This window comes from Crotalus tigris, unplaced genomic scaffold, assembly GCF_016545835.1.
Source record: "Crotalus tigris isolate CLP2741 ecotype Arizona unplaced genomic scaffold, ASM1654583v1 scf7180000018730.549990, whole genome shotgun sequence".
Taxonomy (NCBI): domain Eukaryota; kingdom Metazoa; phylum Chordata; class Lepidosauria; order Squamata; family Viperidae; genus Crotalus; species Crotalus tigris.
In genome coordinates, this window is record NW_024097172.1 from 162,891 (window position 1) to 184,565 (window position 21,675).

The window sequence follows — 21,675 nt, forward strand, 5'->3', positions numbered from 1 at the left end:
TGCCAAAACCGGCTGTTTGCCACCTCCTGCCCAATGCCTCTGCCATGAGGCTGTGGAACAAGCCACCTGGCTGGTTCCATGGCCTCATGTCAGCAGCATTGAGTGCGGTGCGCAAGATAGCAAATGGCTGCAGCCAGTGGCAAACAGCCACGTCATATTGAAACCAGCCATTTGCTGCCTCTGCCCCGTGCCACTGCTATGAGGCCGCGGAACAAGCCGGGCAGCAGTAAGAAACCAGTATACTGGTTCCTTACCTCTGCCGGACTTGTTCCGCGGCCTCATGGCAGCAGCATTGGGTGCGACATGTGAGGCGGCAAATGGCTGCAGCCGGCAGCAAACAGCCACATTGTGCCAAAACGGAGGGGCTGGCAGGGTGTGGCTTCTGATGGACACAGTTGGCCCCCCTGCACTTGCTGTGTGTGGGGGCTGATAGTGTCAGGCAGTAGTTGCCCTGCCTCCTGCCTTGCCTTGCCTTGCCTTGCCCTGCGGCAATTGCACCCCTGCCTTGCCCTTTGCCTCGCCTCACCCTGCAGGATGAGCCTTTTGCCCACCGTCCCACCTGCCAGAGACCCCTTGGATCTCCCCCAACCCTGCCTGGCCCCCACAGGTGTCCCTCCCCATGAGCAACATCAAATTGGCCATGCCCACCTCGGCCCTGTCTACCCAATCTGCTGTGGCTACCCAATGGCCCATGCCCACCCGGCATCCGGGAATATATAAGTAGGTCTTGGGTTGCAGTTTGGGCACTCGGTTTCTAAAAGGTTCGCCATTACTGCCCTATTTGGAACAATACTCCAAATTAAAGTAGTGCAGGGAGATGGCTGCTAGCTTCTGACTGAATGCTTACAGTGAAGTGGATCTCTTTGGATGAGTAGATTTATTGCTGAATTGCTCTTTCTGTTTGGAAAGTTTTTAGTTAGAATCTACTTTGTATGGGCTACAAGTAGTAAATTTAATGTGGTAAAGTTGCCTAACTGGTGGCTTCTGGAAGAAGACTTCCCTTTTGATAGAAGATTCTAGGAAGAGTAGAAGGTGGCTTTTACCTGACCTAGTGGTGAGGCAGGGTTTTAAAATATTGTACAACTGGATTAATTAATTAATTATCTCCTGTCCCTTGTGACAACTAGTGAGCATTGCAGATTTCATAAATAAGATAGCCCTTTTATAACACATTTGTATCCATTCTGTATTTGATGCTTATGACCAGAAATATTTATTATATTTATTACATATGATTGTTTACAACTTTTTAAAGACAGAGCAGAATATATAGTAGTTTCTTTATTATAATATTTCTATTTCTATTGCTTTTGTTTTTCTTTTGGAATAAATACTTGAAAATATTTTCCCAGATGTTTACCAAAGCCACAGGTTTGTTTAACAAGTTTTGAGAACTATGGTTGTAACCAATATGAATGTGTGCCAAGACAATTCAGTTGTGGTGACCAGTTGCAAGATCCTGTTTGTGACACAGACAATATAGAATATAATAATCTCTGTGCTCTGCATCAAAAAGGAAAAATTATATCATACAAAGGCCCATGTCAGGTATGCAGTAATATAACAAACTACTTTTTTTCTTAAATTCTGTTGTTCTTCCTATCTAATTCTAATTTTTCTCTTTATGCTATTTAAGAAAGTATAAACTGCAAAAAAGGCATTTCTTTTTATAGGTATTGATTTAACATTACTTGGGCTAATCTTGGAAATCCCTATGAATAATTCTGTACAGTCTATATGAGGATTTTCTTTACTATTTTATTTTGTTTGATAGAATTTAAAAGTGCAGCCAAGAAGAAAATGAAGAAATAGAAAAGGAATCTACAAGCTTTATAAAATTAAATGAGAATTTTCAAAGTAACAATACTAGTTAAAAAGTTGTCATATCAATTTAGCAGTTTAAAAATATAATTAAAATCAAAATGATAGTGAATAATTAAAAAAGACACCCAATTTGATTAGAATCATTAATCAGAATAAACAATAAGAGTTTCTGCCTAAACTGAGTTTAATACTTTAAAGTCAGTTTAATACTTTAAAGTCTATAAGCAAAATTGCAATACACACTTTCCAGATTACATTAAATTCAATATCTAATATAATGTTAATGTTATATTTATTGTGCTAGTACTTTAATCTTTTGTAATATTGTTTTATCAGATTGTAAACTGCCCGAAATTGTGTTAGAGCTAGATGGGCGGCATATAAATTTAATAAAATAAATAAATGTCTTTTTTAAAAAATAAAAAGTTATTTTTAACATTGATGCCTACCTTCATAGCTTAGTCTGGTATGCCTCCAAATAATGAATTATATATAACTTTTAATACAAGCACACAATCCTAACAGTTTTTATAGAGAAACAGCAGTAAATCTGATATTTATCTTCCATTAGTATTCATATTGTTTGATTTTAATTGCCTGTTTAAATATGTATCAATATAATCAAACAATTTTTTTATTCAGTTTCTGAATCAATTTTCAGTACAAATCTATAAATAAGCCTTTATTGCATACAACATTTAAGTATTTTATGAAGTGTAATTAATATCTCAGCTCAACATTATATTTTTATTTCTGAATTTGTTTAATAAAAAGGCATTTTAAATGATAAAACTGTATACCATTTGTTAAAACTAAATAAGAAGTGGCAGAGTAAAGAAGACTTGATAATAATAGGGGAGGACTAGCAACAATCAACAAAAAGTGATTCTCCTGTTACTCTAACTGTCCTTTAGAGACAAACCTACTACGTTAAATATATACAAAGACAAATGATGCAATATTTCAATTAGAAGGTATTCTTTTAAAGCTTGGAGATTTTGTAATATACCATAGACTAATACTTCGTAGACTAGCAGTGAAGGCTTTGGGGAAAATATTCAGATATTATGTCTACCAATATCAGAATCATCAGGCAATGGTTTTCCTGTGATACTGTGGAAATGAAAGTTGGATTTTAAACAAATAGAATATAAAAAAATTGACATATCTCTGAATAATCTTAAGATTTTATAGAAGCATCTAAAACACAATATAATTTTTATGGCCAAACATCATAATGTTAGGTTTTCAAAGTTGTTGAATTGGTCAAGCAATAATTTAAAAGTAACCTTAGAAAAAACACATCTATTTGGTATAGCAGTTAAGATATTGGCTTAGAACCCAGGAGACTACGAGTTTTCCCCTTCTCTTTTATTTTATAGTTTAAAATTGCATTTGTTTCTGCCTTGTATATTCATTTCTGTTTTACTGGATACTGGATAATGTAAACACTGAAAACTCATTACTCTTTTTGCACACAGTTTGGGGAATTATATTCTCCTCTGATTTTGGAAATAACTGCAAATTTCTTTCTGATATCTATCTATCTATCTATCTATCTATCTATCTATCTATCTATCTATCTATCTATCTATTTCTTTCAGTCTTTTTGCAACTCAATAGATTTGGTATGTGGCCATAACGGAGAAACGTATAGCAACATCTGTGCTGCTTTTTCTGATCGTGTGGCTGTTGATTACAATGGACCTTGTCAAGCTGTAGGAGTCCTTTCTGACTACAGTTATCATGGAGAATGTGTATCTGTTACATGTTCCCGTCTTTCAGCCACAGGATACAAGCCAGTTATCCCACCAGGTGAAAATTCTGACATTAATATTTGATTGATATTTTATAACATTTAAATGATACTCATAAAATATTGGGATCATCTTGAGAAATGCTTGGGATCATCTTGAGAAATGATACAATTTTAGATTTTTGCATACATAAAATGATTCTTCATTATGGTCTCTTGACTCACACTGAGGGGATTTTGTTTCTTTGCAGTATTTTTTTTGCAATTCCGGAACTGAGCTTTCTCTCATTTCCCATTAAAACTGACCAGCCAGTTGGAAATAATATACATTCTGAATTTTGGAGGTTTTTTTTATCAGTGATAGAAATTTTGTTAAAACAAGGACAAACTGTTCTTTGCTCAATATTTCTCAGTCAGTTGTTTCAGTCATATATTTGTGCTACCAACTAAGTACCAGCTGTCTCCATCTTTCTCCTATTTGAGCAATGGCAATTTCAGTAATATGTTGTATTACTCCTCAAATGATGTCTTTTGTTTGGTTGCCCATAGATACCATCTCTTCCCCAAGTATTTAACTGATTACTTTATTATCAGTGTAAATTACAAAGGCCACAGTGAAAAATTGGTTATTCGTTTGTAACTCTAGTAGTACAGTACATATGTCAACTGTAAATTTATTCTTGGACAAATTTCACTGTCTACCCTCCCTCTATTTTGGACTTTAATAGATTTTCTCATGATGATGATCTATGATTATTGATGATAAATAGGATTCCATAGAAGCTAATGTTCTACATTCTACATTAGGTACAATTGTAAACAGGATTATTATGGAAGAAAAGTATATGAGTCTGTAGTAGAGGATGAATCAGGAACATGAAAGCTTACATAAAGTTGAATTAATAATGCTAATAATAATAAAAAAGAGCTTATTTAAATACTGTGTGTTTTTCAGTAAAGATGAAACATGTTCTTACATTCCTCTAGGATTTTTAACTATCATAACATTCATAGAGGTCTTTTTTTGTACATTTCAATCAGTCTTTGGGTGTTTGCTATCTTTTTATTGTGCAGGAGCTTGTTGTCCTTTGTATGCAGGAATACTGAGGGTCTTATATGACAAAGAAAAATTGGATACTTTTGCCAAGGTAAGTAAGCATCATTTTTTTATTATTAAAATGTTAAATCATTGGGAATGGCCATCTATTCTGGACTTGCAGATATTCAATAGAATTTATAATTGAGCACGGGGGAATAAGAATAGAAAACAAACAATCATTTATGGATAGTAAATGATCTTCCTTGTAGTGACATAAGGCAAGCTCAGGTGGCACAAATTGTCGCAATTTTTTCTGGACTGTAGTTAGTATCTGTGATCTAAAATAAATATAGATTGCACTTAACAAATTACTATCTACATCATGAGCCGTGGTAGTGCAGTGTTTAGAATGCAATGTTACAGGCTACTTCTGCTGCCTGCATGCTGCCTGCAGTTCGGCAGTTCAAGTGTCACTGGCTCAAGGTTGACTCAGACTTCCATCCTTCTGAGGTCGGTAAAATGAGGACCCAGATTGTTGGGGGCAATAGGCTGACTATAAACCGCTTAGAGAGGGCTGTGAAGCACTGTGAAGCAGTATATAAGTCTAAGTGCTATTGCTACATGCATGAAGGGGACCACCTCTCCCCAGATACGTTAGCCTTCCCCATTAGATCTCACAAAGAAGGCATGTTGCAAGTGCCATGAGCTAAGGACTTAAATTTGGTGGATCCCATGACATGTATCTTCTTTGCTATGGCCACCACCCTTCTTCCCCCTGAATTTAGATTGGCTTCACATCTTTATGCTGCCAGACCTAAGGCTTCTATGAAACTGGACAGTTGTCTATGATTCCATTGCTGAGGCAGATATTTTTATCTCCCCTTTGCCCATGGTTAGTATTTTTGTTTTTATATTATTTGTGGGTTTAAAATATTTTTATAAGTATTATATTGGGTGTTTTATTTATTGTTGTGCACTACACTGCTGTCACCTTTGGGGAAATGAGGGGGCTGTACAAAATTGATTAATAAAATAATAAAATACATAAATGCTGCCTTGCCACTGGAAAACAGCTAACTAATTGGTTCTATTTAACCAGAAGTGTGGGTTTCAGAAGTATCAGGCAAGAAAATTAAAAAACATAAGACAAAAGAAGAGCTAAATAGTCTGGTACCAGCACCTCTCTATTCTATTCTAGACTAGCAAACCATCCATCCTGTGAGAGATTATGGAGAGTCTAAGGAAACTAATATAAGGAACATTAGAAATAGACAACATGAAATAGAGGAGTCCAGTTTATTTCATCAATGGCAACTTATAGATGGCAAGAAACATGGGAAGAAATTATTCAAAAATATTCTGAGGGATTTCATCATAATATACTAATAAATATAACATCTTAACTCACTAATAAATAAGGGTTGGAAATTATTTTTGCAGTTTTCAGGAGTCTGTGATTAGATTTCCCAACACTAATGGTAAAGATAACTGAAATCCTTGTAATTCTTCATCCTGGCCAGGTATGTGGGGCTGGACATTTTCCTGAACTATATTCATATATCACCTTTTACATTACCTTTCATCTCTGTTTTTCAAGATCTTATTAATTCCATCCAATTTTCTGACTCTTCTGCTTGCCCTTTAAATAGTTATTCTTTTTTCATATAATTATTTGTGATAGAAACTAAAAGACATTATTGCAATCATTAAATGGCATAAAGGAAATTAATATGAAAAATCTCCAAAGATGAATTGAGAATATTAGAATATTTAGGAGAAATATATAGGAAGAATTTTTACTAAAAACAATATTGAAAACAGAAAATACTGAGAAACTTGCTCAGGATACATATCTTCAACAAGAAAGAAAAAGAATTTTAATTATCAATCAGAATAGCATAACTTTTAAAATGAAATTCAAATAAATATTAATAAATAAGCAATACAATAATACAAAAAGGATTGTGTGTGTGTGTGTGGGGGGGGGTTATAAACTTGACTTGCAAGCCCTGAGAAGAATGTAAAGTAGTCCTTGCTTACCAATCCTAACTGGGACTGGAATTTCTATCACTAAACAATGACAGAAACATCATGGCACTGCATCATTAAATAATAACTGGTTGCAGTTGTTGGGCCAGGATTGCCTCATCATTATCTCACATTTTTTCTGCCCTGCCACCTTCACCTCCATTTGTCTCTACCCTTGTCATCAAGAATTCTGCCCTGCATCCCTACTGCCCTGCATTCTGTCGCGTCTGTTGATCCCAGCTGACCTTTGACATCTTCTGCTTGCTGTTGACATTTATCTTAACAGTGAGAGACAGAATAACAACAAAAATCCAGAAAAACACATTTCAGAAAAGTTATAAATTGATTTGCATTTTAATGATTGAAATAAGTATTTGATCCCCTATCAATCAGCAAGATTTCTGGCTCCCAGGTGTCTTTTGCACAGGTAACAAGCTGATATTAGGAACACTCTCTTAAAGGGAGTGCTTCTAATATCAGCTTGCTACCTGTATAAAAGTCACATGTCCATAGAAGCAATCAATCAGATTCCAAACTCTCCACCATTGCCAAGAACAAAGAGCTGTCCATGGATGTCAGGGACAAGATTGTAGACCCGCACAAGGCTGGAATGGGCTACAAGACTATCGCCAGGCAGCTTGCTGAGAAGGTGACAACAGTTGGTCCAATTATGTAAGAACCCACTTCAATCCCACATCTTAAGAAAGCAGAACTCTTGGAAACAATTTTTTCCAACAGGAACTTTTATTAAGAGTAGGTGGTAGTAGGTATAATAGACAGGATCTGAGTTATTCCTTTACAGATATTTTAAAGTGTCTCCAAGCAACCCCCCCTCACAGTTCATCCAGATGATTCAGACTGGCCAATCCCCAGGTGTTGTGCATTGTGGGAAAGGGGAGATAACATCAATCCGGCTCCATTTGTAGTGCGATGTTCCACAGCTCGTCACACCTCCTTTTGAGAATGGAGAAATAAATCAGGTCCCGGAGGTTTGTACTTCTCCCCCTCCCCCCTTTTCCGAGCTGGCTGGTTAGGGAGAAGAAGGTTCAGAGAAATGCATAATGCAAGAGGCAATTTGTTACACTGTAATAGATAGCAGACATGGAGTCAATAAACAAAAGGTTACATTGTAGCAAATAGAGGAGAAGTGAAAGCAATAAACCTGCATGCATATCCCCCTTCCCCCTTGGAAGTATAGCAGAATCCAGGGAAAGGTGAGATTTGATTTTAGATCAGAGGAGATAGATGGAAATGAAATACAATGGGATTCTGACATCCTGCCCCCCTTAAAAATAAGAGAGATCCACCTGTAGAGAAAACAAAACAGGTATAGAGGTTTGTCTGGTTTGTTGGGATATTCTGTATGAAACTTCTTTAGCAGTTTAGGTACTCTGACGTGACGTTTATGGACACGCTTGTTTTGTGAGGAGGGAAGGTGTTTTCATGCTACTAGGTATTGAATTGCCGCGTGATACTTCCTAGAGTCTAGAATTTCTTTTATCTCAAAGTGTTGTTCTCCTTCAACCATGATTGGAGGTGGTGGTGGGGGAATTTTTGGCTGTAAGGGTGACTGTTGTTCTCTTTACAGAAAGCTGCAGTGAAAAATTGGGTGTATTGAGATTTTTGGGTAGTTCTAATTCTACTGTTGGCCTTTGAACTATGGTGCTGGAGAAGACTCCTGCGAGTTCCTTGGACTGCAAGGCATTCAAATCGGTCAGTCCTAGAAGAGATCAATCCCGACTGCTCTTTAGAAGGCCAGATCCTGAAGTTGAAACTCAAATACTTTGGCCACCTAATGAGAAGGAAGGACTCACTGGAGAAGGGCCTAATGCTGGGAAAGATTAAGGGCAATAAAAGAATGGGACGACAGAGAATGACATGGCTGGATGGAGTCACTGAAGCAGTAGGTGTGAACTTAAATGGACTCCAGAAGATGATAGAGGACAGGAAGACCTGGAGGAATGTTGTCCATGGGGTCGCGATGGGTCAGATATGACTTCGGAATTAACAACAACAACAATTCTACTGTTACTGGGTTTATGATTCTTTTAACTGGAAAAGGTCCTATATATTTTGGGCCAGATTTTTACAGGGCTGTAGGGATTTTAGGTATTTTGTAGACAAATATACCACTTCTCCTACAGTGAATGGTGTGGGTTCGACTCACTTTTTATCTCCTTGTGCTTTGTATGCTTGCCTAGCTTCGTCTAAGGCTTTTCTACCTATTGGCCAGGTATTTTGTAATTGTGCTATCCAGTCATTCAGTAATGGGATTGCTGGTTCATTTGGGATTAGTTCTGGCATGGGGTTGAAACTTTGACTGGTGGCTATTTGAAAAGGAGTGTAGCCTGTGCTGGAGTGGAATGTGTTATTGTAGGTGACTTCTGCGAAAGGGAGTAGGTCTGTCCAATTTTTTTATGGAAATTAATAAAGCATCTTAAGTATTGTTCAAGTACTGAATTAAAACATTCTGATTGACCATTCCCTTGAGGATGATGACTAGATGACAGTCTCTGAGTGGTTCCTAATGGATAAAAATTCCTTCCAAAATGCTGATGTAAATTGCACTCCCCTATCAGATATGATGCGTTGGGGTGCCCCATGCAATCTGTAAATGTGCTGCACGAAACGTTTCACTAAAGTTTTTGCGGTGGGAATCTTTTGGCAAGGGATAAAGTGCACCTGTTTAGAAAATAGGTCTGTAACCATCCAGATGACAGTGTTTCCATTGCTTTTGGTAATTCCACTATAAAATTCATGGACATTTCTTCCCAGGGGACTGAGGGATTCGCCACTGGTTGTAACAGTCTGGGCGATTTCCCTTGCAACCTCTTAGCAGTTGCGCACATTGGGCACCTGGCCACGTAACCTTCTATGTCCTTTTTCATGGGCGGCCACCAAAATTGTCTTTTAATTAAATGTAATGTTTTTACAAATGCAAAATGCCCTGCTGATTTTGTGTCATGGCATAGCTGCATGAAAGTGACCCTCTGGGTGGTTGGTATATATAGCTTATCCCCCACCCATGGGAGTCCATCTTTGTCTATTTTTCTGGAACTGTTTCCAAAGTTTTCCGGAATTTGATTCCGGTTTGGCTACCCAGCTGCAGCTTTAATTTAGTATGGGCTTTGGTGGTTACTGGCGCTGCCAGTTGTGGTTCAGGCATGAGTGGTTTAGAATCGGTGGCTCGCGTGCTGTTATATTTGGGCATGCGAGACAGTGCATCTACCAGGCAGTTCTTCCCCCGGCAAGTGCTTGAGTGTGAAACAGAATTAGTGAAAATGCTGGGATCAGCGGGCTTGCTTGGGAGTGAGCTTCCTGGGTGTTTTTAAGGCTTCCAGGTTTTTGTAAGTCCATCCAGACCTGAAAAGGGATTTTATTCCCTTCAAGGAACTGGGTGCCATGTAAATAATGACCAATGCACCCTGTATGTCTCTTTTTCCCGCACGGGCCAGTGCTGTTCCGTTTCGGTGAGTTTCTTGGACGTATACGCACACAGTTGAATACCCCTTTGTTCTTTTCTTTTAATAGTTCAGCCCCCACTGGCACATCACTTGTGTATTACGAAATGTTTATCTGTGCCTGGGTGCCTCAATATGGGTTTGGCAGAAAAAAGTCTCTTTAATCTTTCGAACGCTGTTTGGCATTCCATTGTCCATTTTAGCGGATAGCTAGGTTTCATTGAGGATTCTCCCTTCGTTTTTAGTAAGTTCATGAGGGGCAGGGCTATTTGGGTGAACAAAGAGATGAATTGGCGGTAAACATTTGTGAAACCCAGGAAACTTTGCAACTGCTTTCTTGTGCAAGGTGGTGCCCATTCTAGTATTGCTCTGACCTTCTCGGGGTCCATTTCAATGCCCTGTGGGATATATGCAATAACCTAGGTAGTCTATTCATTAATTTGGCATATAGGTGGGCAGCTCGCAGTTTCTTTAAAACCGCTCTGACTAGGTTGACATGTTCCTCTTTGGATTCGGTGAAGATAAGAATGTCATCTAGATAAACCAGGACCCCTTAAATAGGTGCTCCCTTAGTCCCTCGTTGATTAATTGCATAAATACTGTGGGGGCCCCTTGTAGTCCAAACAGCAAAATTTGAATTGGTAGCACCCCATTGGGCAATTAAATACGGTTTTCCATTCATCCCCTTCCTTAATCCTAATGCAGTAATACACTTCCCTTAGATCTAGTTTAGTGAAAATTCTCCCTTTCAAGAGGTGGGATAACATGTCCTTCATGAGGGGTAGGGGGTATAGGTTACTTTCACTAATTGCATTCAGGGCACGGTAATCCACGCACAAGCGTAAAGTGCTGTCCTTCTCTCTAAAGAGGACCGGGGCAGCTACCTTAGGCTTGGCAGGTTCAATAAACCCCCTTTCTAGTTTTTTATTTATGAATCTTTCCATTTCCTCTTTCTTCTTAGGTCTCATAGAGTATAGTCTGGGCTTTGGGAGTCACTATGGCACAATCTGTGGATCGGTGAGGGGGGAGCTCATCTGCCCGCTCCTCATTGAAACCTTCAGCAAGGTCTCAGTATTCCTCTGGTATTTCGGATAGCCCCTTTTCTTCTCCCATCGATGCTTTCTCCATTCCTAGGTTTGGAAGGGCTCCTTGGGTTTTTAAGTTCGCAGGATCCTCCTTCGGGAAATTGAGTTCTGCCATCCTCCAATTTACCCAGGGGTTCCATTTCTTTAACCATTCCGGCCCTAGGATCACAGAGCATTTCATGCCTGGGGTCACTACAAACGTTATGTCTTCCTCATGGTTCTCCAGGGATAGGTAGACTGGTAAAGTGGCTAGGGTAGCTGGCACCCCCTCTGGTATGGACCCATCTAACTGGCCAAATGAGATTGGTTGTTTCACCAGAATGCCCAAGTTCCCCACTAGCGTCAGGCTAATGAGACAAAAGGTGCAGCCAGAGTCTATTAAGGCTTTCACTTTGACAGTTTCGGGCATAGAGGGGGCTAATATAGTCACTGTCTTGAGGATGGGTACGATGGATCCACTTACCAGGTATTCGCCCTCCAAGCTGTCGTCCGAGTTAATCAAGTCATGAAGCCACTCCATAAACAAATCACTTATTTTTAATTAAAACTATCAACACTTGAAGGTTTAATATTTTTGTAAAACTGATGAATTTCTTTTAATTTTTATACTAATATTTATAGCAATCATTTAGCTTCCACTTTTCAATGTATCAGTATAATTCCCATATACCCTGTTTCCCAGAAAGTAAGCCCCCCCCCCCCCAAGTAAGCTCTACTTGAGAACCTGTACAGACAGACAGCCGCTGATTCCGTCTAGTTTCTACCATAGATAAAAGGTTGGGAGGCGAGGAGCTGCCAGTGCCTGTATGATGAGGCAAAACTGGTGGGGGAGGGGTGATCTGACTCACATGCCCTGCTAACCTACGGTATACTTTACCGCCTCTCATGACGTCTGGCTTGTTCCACAGCCGCATCGCGCATCATGGCCTTTGCCACTGTCCTTTTCTCCTTCCTGCTCCTCCATCACCACGTGCAGGGAAACAAGAAGTTGGGGGGGGAAGGTCAGTCAATTCCAACTTCACGAGATCTTTTTTTTATGAGAAGTTGGAATTGATTGATTGACCTTTCCCCCCCCTACAAACTTCTTTCCTTGCACGTGGCGGTGGAGGAACATGAAGGAGAAACGGGACGGGGCTGGAAGTCAGGTAAGGAAAGATGTGCAATTCTTGGGGGAAGCAAGGGCATCTGAGCAGTGGTATGACAAGCTCTCCAGCTCCACAACAGCAGAGAATTGCAGTGGATCTGCAAAGCAGGTGGCAAGATATATGCAAGAAGTATACAGTAGTGGCCAAAATTGTGGAAACCTTTTGAGAAAAGTGTATATTTGAGGTTTAATGGCTAATAACACCACTTTCTTTTGGAGTAGTACCATAAAATTATATATCAGTGGAAAGATAATTTAATCAAGAATGTAATGCAATAACTTTTATGAAGGATTTGCCATTAGAATAGCAATTATAAAGAAGAAAAATGAAACATGTAGAAAAAACAAGATATACAAAAATTATCACAATAGAAAAATGAGATATACAACAATTATCATCATATCTGTTAATACTTAGTTGAATAACCTTTACCATGAATTACGGCCTTACAACATCTTCCCATGGAGTGAACCTTTAGTTCTGCAGCTGTTATAATGTGAAACCAAGATTGAATGATTGCTTCTATTAACAGGGTTTTATTGCTGGGTCGCTTCTGACTAACAAGTTTCTTTAGTCGGCTCCATAGATTTTCAATTGGGTTATGGTCTGGGCTATTTCTAGGCCATGCCAGGAGTGGAATATGATTATCTTGAAACCACTTTTTGTACACAGTAGCAACATGACATGAAGCTAAATCCTGTTGAAATATAAATGCTTCATTGTCTTGGAAAAGATCATGTGCAGAAGGCTTCAGTTTGGGCTCAAGTATTTCATTAATGTATTGATTAATGTATATTCCCATTAATCACACAAATTCTGCCCACACCTTTTGATGTCATACAACCCCAGAGCATAACACTGACTGGGTGTTTCACGGTACATGTAATGCAATCAGGATGCAAATCTTCTCTGATTCTTCTCCTTACATATTTTGCCATCACTACCAAACAGGGAGATCTTGGTCTCATCACTCCAAATAACTGTCCCATTTTTCCTCTGTCCAGGTAACATGGGTTGTAACACAGTTTAGTCTTTTCAACCTTTGTTTGAGCGATAAAAATGGCTTTTTTCATGGAATTCTAGATTTTAGGCCAAATGCCTGCAGTCTAAACTGAACAGTCCTTGCACTCAACTTCACTGTAAGGACCCACCTCACTTTACATCTTAAGAAGACAGAACTCTTGGAATGTTTCTTCCAACAGGCATCTTTATTAAGAGAAAATGATTGCAGGTGTCAGAATCCAATTATATTTCATCTCTAGTTATCAACTATAGAAACCCTATTTCTGCCTTCTCTGGATTCTGTCATACAAGGAAGTGAAGGGGGTGAACAAAGGGGCTTTATGCCCTCACTTCCTTCAATACATTTCAAAGGAACTGAATGTGGATAGCACCAAAAGACCTAATCATAACAAAGGGAGCTATTACCTTTCATGTAGTTTTCTCTGAAGTGTCCATCCAGCTAGCAGTAAGGAAAAGGGGGTGGGAGTGTAATGCCTGAGGCTGTCGCTGGAAGTAGGGGGTGATTGGGTGGGGCTACTGGGAAACCCCTTAAAACCTTAAATGGGAGAGCTTGGACCCCAAGTCCTGTCTAGAACGCCTGCAACCATTTTCTCTTAATAAAGGATGCCTGTTGGAAGAACTATTCCAAGAGTTCTGTCTTCTTAAGATGCAAAGTGGGGTGGGTCCTTACATTAGACAGGACTTGCAAAATTAATCCACCTGGAAGGGAGACCCTTGCTGGGGGATTTTGCAAAAAATTACCATGTCAGACAATGGAGCAAGAAAGGGGGAAAACTCCCCGGAAAGAGAGCCGCTGCCTCGACTGGAACCTTGCCAGATGTCGGGATCCGAGAGGTCAGATTCCTCAGGAGAAGAAGTGGTGGAGACACGGGACCACAAGCCTCACTTGTCAATGGGCATTGGAAAGAAAAGCGAGTGGGGAAAGAAATCAAGAAAGGTGACCCTGAGACGGGGGGCCAAGCAACCAGAATGGAAGCCGGAGATGGAGAAATCCCTGCACACAAGTGAAGAGGGAGAAAGCTGGGCACCGTACTCAGACTGGATCCTAGAGAAAGCTATTGACCTGATGAAGAGAACTCTCAGCTCCCTAGGAGAGGAGAATCCTGAGCCCTACGGCCGCCCCAGCTCCTGGAGCCGCAAAGGGAGAGACATCGAGGGGGAAGTGGAACCTGCAACCCTGGGGACATCTGCTGATCCAGTAGTCCCCACCCCCTGCCGAACCACTAACTAACCCAAGTCCTCAGCTACATGGAGGAATACGGGTGGGACATCCCCAGCGACAAAACCCGCATCCGGATCGTGCAATCTGCCCTGGATGTACCGGCTGCAGATTGGGTGGTGAACTTGCATGACTCCAATGCCCCAGAGATCAACAACTTCAATTGTTTCATGTCCTCTCTGAGAAGGTGATTTGAAGACCCCCTGGCTGATCGCAAAGCCTGCGAAAGGATAAAAACGATGAGGCAAGGCAAACGCCCGGTGGCTGAATATACGCAAGAATTCCGGGCCATTGCCAGCAAACTGAACTGGCAAGAAGACATCCTCCTTAGCCATTTCAAAGACGGACTAAACTGTGATCTATATGACGCTTGCCTGCCTCGAGGGGACCCACACCAACTTGAAGAATGGTACATCTTGGCAGAGGAAGCAGAGATCGACATATTGAAGAGACACCGCCGAGGAAAACAATGGAGCTGCTCCCCGCCTGAATTGACACACGAACCAGTGAAACCATTGGCTACAGCCAAGAAGCAAATGGGGTGTTTCAAGTGCGGAAGAGAAGGGCATCGAGCTGTAGAATGCCGCTCCAAAGCCCCCCAGCACAACCCAGACAGATCCCCGATCAGCAAATCCGGAAAATCTTCAGCTAAGCCAAAAGAAACTGCAATGACAATGATGGAAATTGTGGAACCCCCCACCTCTGCTCATCAGGGGGAAAGAACTGCAGCCTACACCACAGGGCCGGTGGACGCCTCAGATGACAGCTCAGAGGGTGAACCCCTGGTAAGTGGACCCATCATACCCATCCTCAAGACAGTGACTATATTAATTCCCCCCATGCCCGAAGCCATGAACGTGAAAGCCTTAATAGATTCTGGCTGCACCCGCTGCCTCATTAGCCCAACACTAGTGGGGAATCTGGGCATTCCATCGAGGAGACTGGAACAACCAATCTCATTTGTCCAGTTAGATGGATCCATAGCAGGGAGGGTGCCAGCTACCCTAGCCACTTTACCAATACACCTCTCTCTGGGCAAACATGAGGAGGACATAACATTTGTGGTGACCCCAGGCATGGAATGCCCAATGATCCTAGGGATGGAATGGTTAAAAAAATGGAACCCCTGGGTGAATTGGAGGATGACAGAAATCAAATTCCCGAAGGGGGACCCTATGGACTTAAAATCCCAAGAGGGGCTACTAGAATCAAGAATAGAAAAAGCATCCATGGGAGAGGAAAAGGGACCAGCAGAAATACCAGAGGAATACAGAGACCTTGCTGAAGTTTTCAGTGAGGAGAGGGCAGATGAGCTCCCCCCACCACTGACCACAGACTGTGCCATTGAATTCAAGCCTGGGGCAAAACTCCCGAAGCCCAGATTATACTCCATGAGCCCAAAGGAGAAGGAGGAAATGGAAAGATTCATTAAAAAAAACCTAGAGAGGAGTTTCATTGAGCCAGCCAAGCCTAAAGTGGCTGCCCCGGTCCTCTTTAGAGAGAAGAAGGATGGCTCTTTATGCTTACATGTGGATTATAGGGCCCTGAATACAATCAGTGAAAGCAACCTATACCCTCTGCCCCTCATGAAAGACATGCTGTCACACCTCTCGAAAGGGAATTTTTTTTCTAAACTAGACCTAAGGGAAACTTACTATCGCATGAGAATTAAGGAAGGGGACGAATGGAAGACTGCATTTAACTGCCCCATGGGGTGCTATCAATTCAAAGTCTTGCCATTTGGATTACAAGGGGGCCCTGCAGTATTTATGCAATTAATCAATGACGTTCTAAGGGAGCACCTGTTTAAGGGGGTCCTTGTTTACTTGGACGACATTCTTATCTTCACCGAAACAAAAGAGGAACATGTCAACCTCATCAGAGCGGTTTTAAAGAAACTGCGAGCTGCCCACCTATATGCCAAACTCTTGAAATGCGAATTCCACCAGGAAAGGATAGACTACCTAGGTTATCGCATATCCCCCCAGGGCTTTGAAATGGACCCAGAGAAGGTCAGAGCAGTATTAGATTGGGCATCACCCCGCACAAGAAAGCAACTACAAAGTTTCCTGGGCTTTGCAAACTTTTACCGCCAATTCATCCCCTCATTTGCCCAGATAGCCTTGCCCCTTACTAAAAATGAAGGGAGCATCCTCAGTAAAACCTAGCCAGCCATTAACATAGACAATGGAGTGCCAAGCAGCGTTTGAGAGATTAAAGAGACTTTTTTCTGCCGAACCAGGACTAAGGCACCCAGACATGGATAAGCCCTTCATAATACAGGTGGATGCAAGTGATGTGGCAGTGGGGGCTGTTCTATTACAAGAAAATGATGATGGGGTATTGCAACCCTGTGCATATACATCCAAGAAACTCACGGAAACAGAACAGCGCTGGTCCGTATGGGAGAAAGAGGCATACGGGATATGTTGGGCATTACTCACGTGGCGACAGTTCCTGGAAGGCAACAAAATCCTCTTCCAGGTGTGGACTGATCACAAAAATTTGGAAGCCGTGAAAGTGCCCAGGAAGCTCAACCCCAAACAAGCCCTCTGGTCCCAGCATTTTCACTAGTTCCAATTTAAGCTCAAACATTTACCAGGGAGAAAGAACTTCCTGGCAGATGCACTCTTGCATGCCCCAATATAACAGCGCACGAACCACAGACTCTAAACCAATAATGGCAGAGTCACAACTGGCAGCACCAGTAACCACAAGAACACAAGCTAAATTAAAACCACAACTGGACAGCCAAACTGGAATTGAATTCAGAAAATTTTGGAAACAGACAAATGTTTCCAGAAAAACAAAAATGTGTGCACAATGAGAGACGGGTTGCCTTGGGTAGGGGAAAAGTTATATATACCAACAACCCAAAGAGTCACTTTCATGCAGGTTTGCCATGACACAAAATCAGCAGGGCATTTTGGATTTGTAAAAACTTTACACTTAATTAAACGGCAATTTTGGTGGCCATCCATAAAAAAGGACATAGAAAGCTACGTGGCCAGTTGCCCAAAATGTGCCACTGCAAAGAGGTTGCAAGGGAAATTGCCAGGACTATTACAAACAGTGGCAAATCCCTCAGTCCCCTGGAGGGAAATAGCCATGGATTTTATAGTGGAATTGCCAGAAAGCAATGGGAATACTGTGGTCTGGACGGTCATGGACTTGTTTTCCAAACAGGTGCACTTTATCCCTTGCCAAAAGATTTCCACCGCAAAAGCCTTAGCGAAACTTTTCATCCAGCACATTTACAGATTGCATGGGGCACCCCAACACATCATCTCTGGTAGGGGAGTGCAATTTAGGTCTGCATTTTGGAAGGAATTCTTATCCCTTTTAGGAACCACTCAGGGACTGACATCTAGCCATCATCCACAAGGGAATAGGGGGGGCTGAAAAAATGAACTCAGTACTTGAACAATATTTGAAATGTTTTCTTAATTTCCAGCAGAACGATTAGACGGACTTACTCCCTTTTGTGGAAGTTGCCTACAATAATGCAGTCCACTCCAGCACAGACTACACTCCTTTTCAAATAGCCACCAGTCAAAGTTTCAATCCCATGCCAGAATTAATCCCAAATGAACCAACAATCCCATCACTGAAAGAATGGATGGAACAATTACCAAACACCTGGCCAATAGTTAGAAAAGCACTAGATGAAGCTAGGTAGGCATACAAAGCACAAGCCGATAAAAAAAATGGTTGAGCCTACACCATTCATTATAGGAGAAATGGTGTACTTATCTACAAAATACCTAAAGTCCCTACAGCCCTGTAAAAAACTTGGACCAAAATATATAGGGCCTTTTCCAATTAAAAGAGTCATAAACCCCAGTAACAGTAGAATTAGAATTACCCAAAAATCTCAGGCAAATACACCCAATTTTTCATTGCAGCTTGCTGAAAAGAGAGCGTCAGTCACCTTTACGACCAAAAATCCCCCCCCCACCACCTCCAATCATGGTGGAGGGTGAACAACATTTCGAAATAAAGGAAATCCTTAACTCTAGGAGATATCATGGAGTGACTCAGTACCTAGTTGCCTGGAAACACCTTCCTGCCTCACAAAACGAGTAGGTCCATAAACGTTATGTCAAAGCCCCGAAGCTATTAAAGAAGTTTCACACAGAGTATCCTAACACGCCTGACTAACTTTTATACCTGTTTTGTTTTCTTTCAGGTGTATCTGTCTTATTTTTAAGGGGGCAGGATGTCAGAATCCAATTTCTATCAACTATAGAAAACCCCATTTCTGCCTTCTCTGGATTCTGTCATACGATGAAGGGAAGGGGGTGAACAAAGGGGCTTTATGGCCCTCACTTCCTTCAGTACACTTCAAAGGGACTGGATGTGGATATTACCAAAAGGACTAACCATAACAATGGGGCTATTACCATTAATGTACTCCTCTCTGAAGTCTCCATCCAGCCGGCAGTAAGGAAAAGGGGGTGGGAGTGTAATGCCTGAGACTGTCGCTGGAAGAAGGGGGTGATTGGGTGGGGCTACTGAGGAACCCCTTAAAATCTTGAATGGGAGAGCTTGGACCCCAAGTCCTGTTTAGAACGCCTGCAATCATTTTCTCTTAATAAAGGATGCCTGTTGGAAGAACTATTCCAAGAGTTCTGTCTTCTTAAGATGCAAAGTGGGGTCCTGTCCCCGGTTCGCCGTGGCTGGTGAATGGCCGAGTCACGAAAAGCAGCTGCCGCCTGCCGATGCGGAGGCCATGGCTTGGGCTGCGTCCTCTTTACCCTCCGATAAATCTCGGTTTATCTGTATATATCCAGCCTATATAAATAACAAGAAGACAATAGCAGAAGGAAGAAGAATACCTCTTGACAAAGCTATTGAAAATCCTACATCTACAGAAATCCAAGATGTTTGTGCAGCAGTTGGTCTTAATGTGCTTTTGGAGAAAAACAAAATGTATCCCAGGGAATGGAACCGTGATGCGCAATATAGGGGCAGAGTTCGCATTCAGCTGAAGCAGGAAGATGGTCATCTATGTCAGCCTCAGTTTCCAACACGTAAGGCAGTGATGTTATATGCAGCAGAAACAATTCCCAAACTGAAAACAAGGACACAGAAAATGGGAGGCAGTGACCTAAGTCTACAGCAAGGAGAAGGAGGCAAAAAAAACAAAGGAAAAAAGAAGAAATGAATGTGACATGGACTAATATATATTCAAATGAGTATGGTTACAGAAGAATAATGATTTCAAATGACGGACAGACCAATGAGAACATGCAAAGCTATTTTGTGGTAGTTTTTGAATTAGAATGAATTTCATTTTGCATAAAATTATGGTTGAACTATTTGGGAACATAACCAGAAAATCCTCTTCTAATATTTAAAAAATATAGAAAAATAATGTTTTAATGTATTGAACTGTGTGTACAAATGAATGCAAAGCTGTTTGTTTTTGCCTTGGATACATTTTCACTTGATAAACTTTACAATGAAATACATTTGTCACTGTGATGTTGGGCTTCTCTTTATTACAATAAACATATGTTTGGATTAAAAAAAAAAAAAAGATGCAAAGTGGGATGGGTCCTTACAGCAGGCATGCTAGACAGGATCTGGGGAATTCTCTCCCATCCTTCAATGTTTTAAAATGTTCCCAAGCAGCCCCCACCCCACAGTTCTTCTGGGCAATGATCACTCATCCTTTCTTTCCCCAAATCCCAGGCATTGTATTGTTCCCCCCTTTTCCCTCATTGCCGGCAAAAGGGAGACTTCAGAGAGAGTAGATGAAAGGCAATGGCCATATTGTTATGGTCAGTCCTCTTGATGAGACTCAACATCCAGTCACTTTGTAGTTTTATGAAGGAAGTGAGAGTCATAAAACCCCCTTGCTTATCCTCCTCCCCTTTCGTAGTATGACATAATTCAGAGAGAGTGAGAAATGAATAGGTAGCTAGAAATGAAATATAAGAGTAGGTAGCTATAAATGAAATATAATTGGATTCTGACATTCACATTGCATTGTGCCATTTCATCTTGTATGCACCCAGATGATTTTCTTCTGTCACAGTCTCTTAATTCTTCTTTCATCACTTGCTGTTGTGCACCTTTTCCTGCCTTTACCAGTGTGGTTTTGTAGTGACTGAATCTCCTTATCAAAAAGTTAGAAATGCCACCTTTGGTTAAGTTTCCACCAATTTTTCTTCTAATTTCTTTATAACTGTAGCCTTGTTCACTTAATAATACTATTTTACATTGCTTTCTGGGTGACCAGTCAATTCTTTGCACCGTTACTTTAATTTTATTACGTTTTACAAGCTCACTAAATGAAAGAACACAAAAAACCCCAACCAACTTGATAGCAATCACATAACACACTGACAAATGTCCTCCTCTCAGCTTCAATACATGACATCAATAACTGAATCCTACTGTGATCTGATTGGCTCATTGCCAAAACAAGATGACACCTGATTGGTTCTCTAAACACTCATGCTCATTAGCTACAATCAGATGAAGGAAAGCTACCTGATATCAACCTAAGCAAGTTGTGCTTCCTTTTTCTGGTTATTTGGCTATAACTTTTCATAGCATACAGATAATTGAACAAACTTTGTTGCATTACATTCTTGATTAAATTATTTTTCCATTGATATATACTTTTATAGTATTACTCCAAAAAAGTGGTGCTATTAACCATCAAACCTCAAATGTACACTTTCCTCAAAAGGTTTCCACAATTTTGGCCACTACTGTAGATCTTCATGAATCATCCTAGTGACTGAGAAATAAGATACATCAAGAAAAATGGGGCCATAAAGAGTTAAGTAACTCTCAACAAAAATGGATGCTCTCCATAGGTGGTGTATGCACTCAGAAAACTGCCAGCTTTAAATTTACAGCAAGGTTAGAGGACATAGTAATAAGAAAAGTATCCTTGAAACTCAATAGGTGGTCCTGATGTAATATTGGTCATCCTGTTTAACACTTCCCATGCTATGCAGTCCCTCTGTTCTATGGAGCAAGAAATCCTAGTGTAGAAACAAAATGTAAATACAAGGTCAATTATCCCCATAATTTATTACCCTCACAATTGCTACACCAAGTCTTCTGTAAGTATTC

General features: G+C 40.7%; 2 protein-coding genes across 2 annotated transcripts in view; both read left to right on the plus strand.

Annotated features, from left to right (window-relative positions):
* The window catches only part of RECK (reversion inducing cysteine rich protein with kazal motifs), a gene marked incomplete at its 5' end in the record, with an annotated part of 193,380 nt that overhangs the window by 146,829 nt on the left and 24,876 nt on the right, over positions 1 to 21,675 (plus strand). Inside the window, 3 exons of the mRNA XM_039355685.1 lie at positions 1,353 to 1,548; positions 3,429 to 3,639; positions 4,655 to 4,728. Coding sequence (XP_039211619.1) covers positions 1,353 to 1,548; positions 3,429 to 3,639; positions 4,655 to 4,728 — 481 coding nt within the window. The remainder of the gene's footprint in view (positions 1 to 1,352; positions 1,549 to 3,428; positions 3,640 to 4,654; positions 4,729 to 21,675) is intronic.
* LOC120313602 (signal recognition particle 19 kDa protein-like) lies at positions 19,223 to 20,122 on the plus strand. Its single transcript, XM_039355681.1, has one exon. It carries the CDS (start codon positions 19,313 to 19,315, stop codon positions 19,745 to 19,747), a length of 435 nt encoding a protein of 144 aa, XP_039211615.1. The 5' UTR covers positions 19,223 to 19,312; the 3' UTR covers positions 19,748 to 20,122.

Excerpts from the sequence above, each read along its gene's own strand:
- LOC120313602 (XM_039355681.1), top strand. The coding sequence starts at position 19,313 with ATGGCTTGGGCTGCGTCCTCTTTACCCTCCGATAAATCTCGGTTTATC.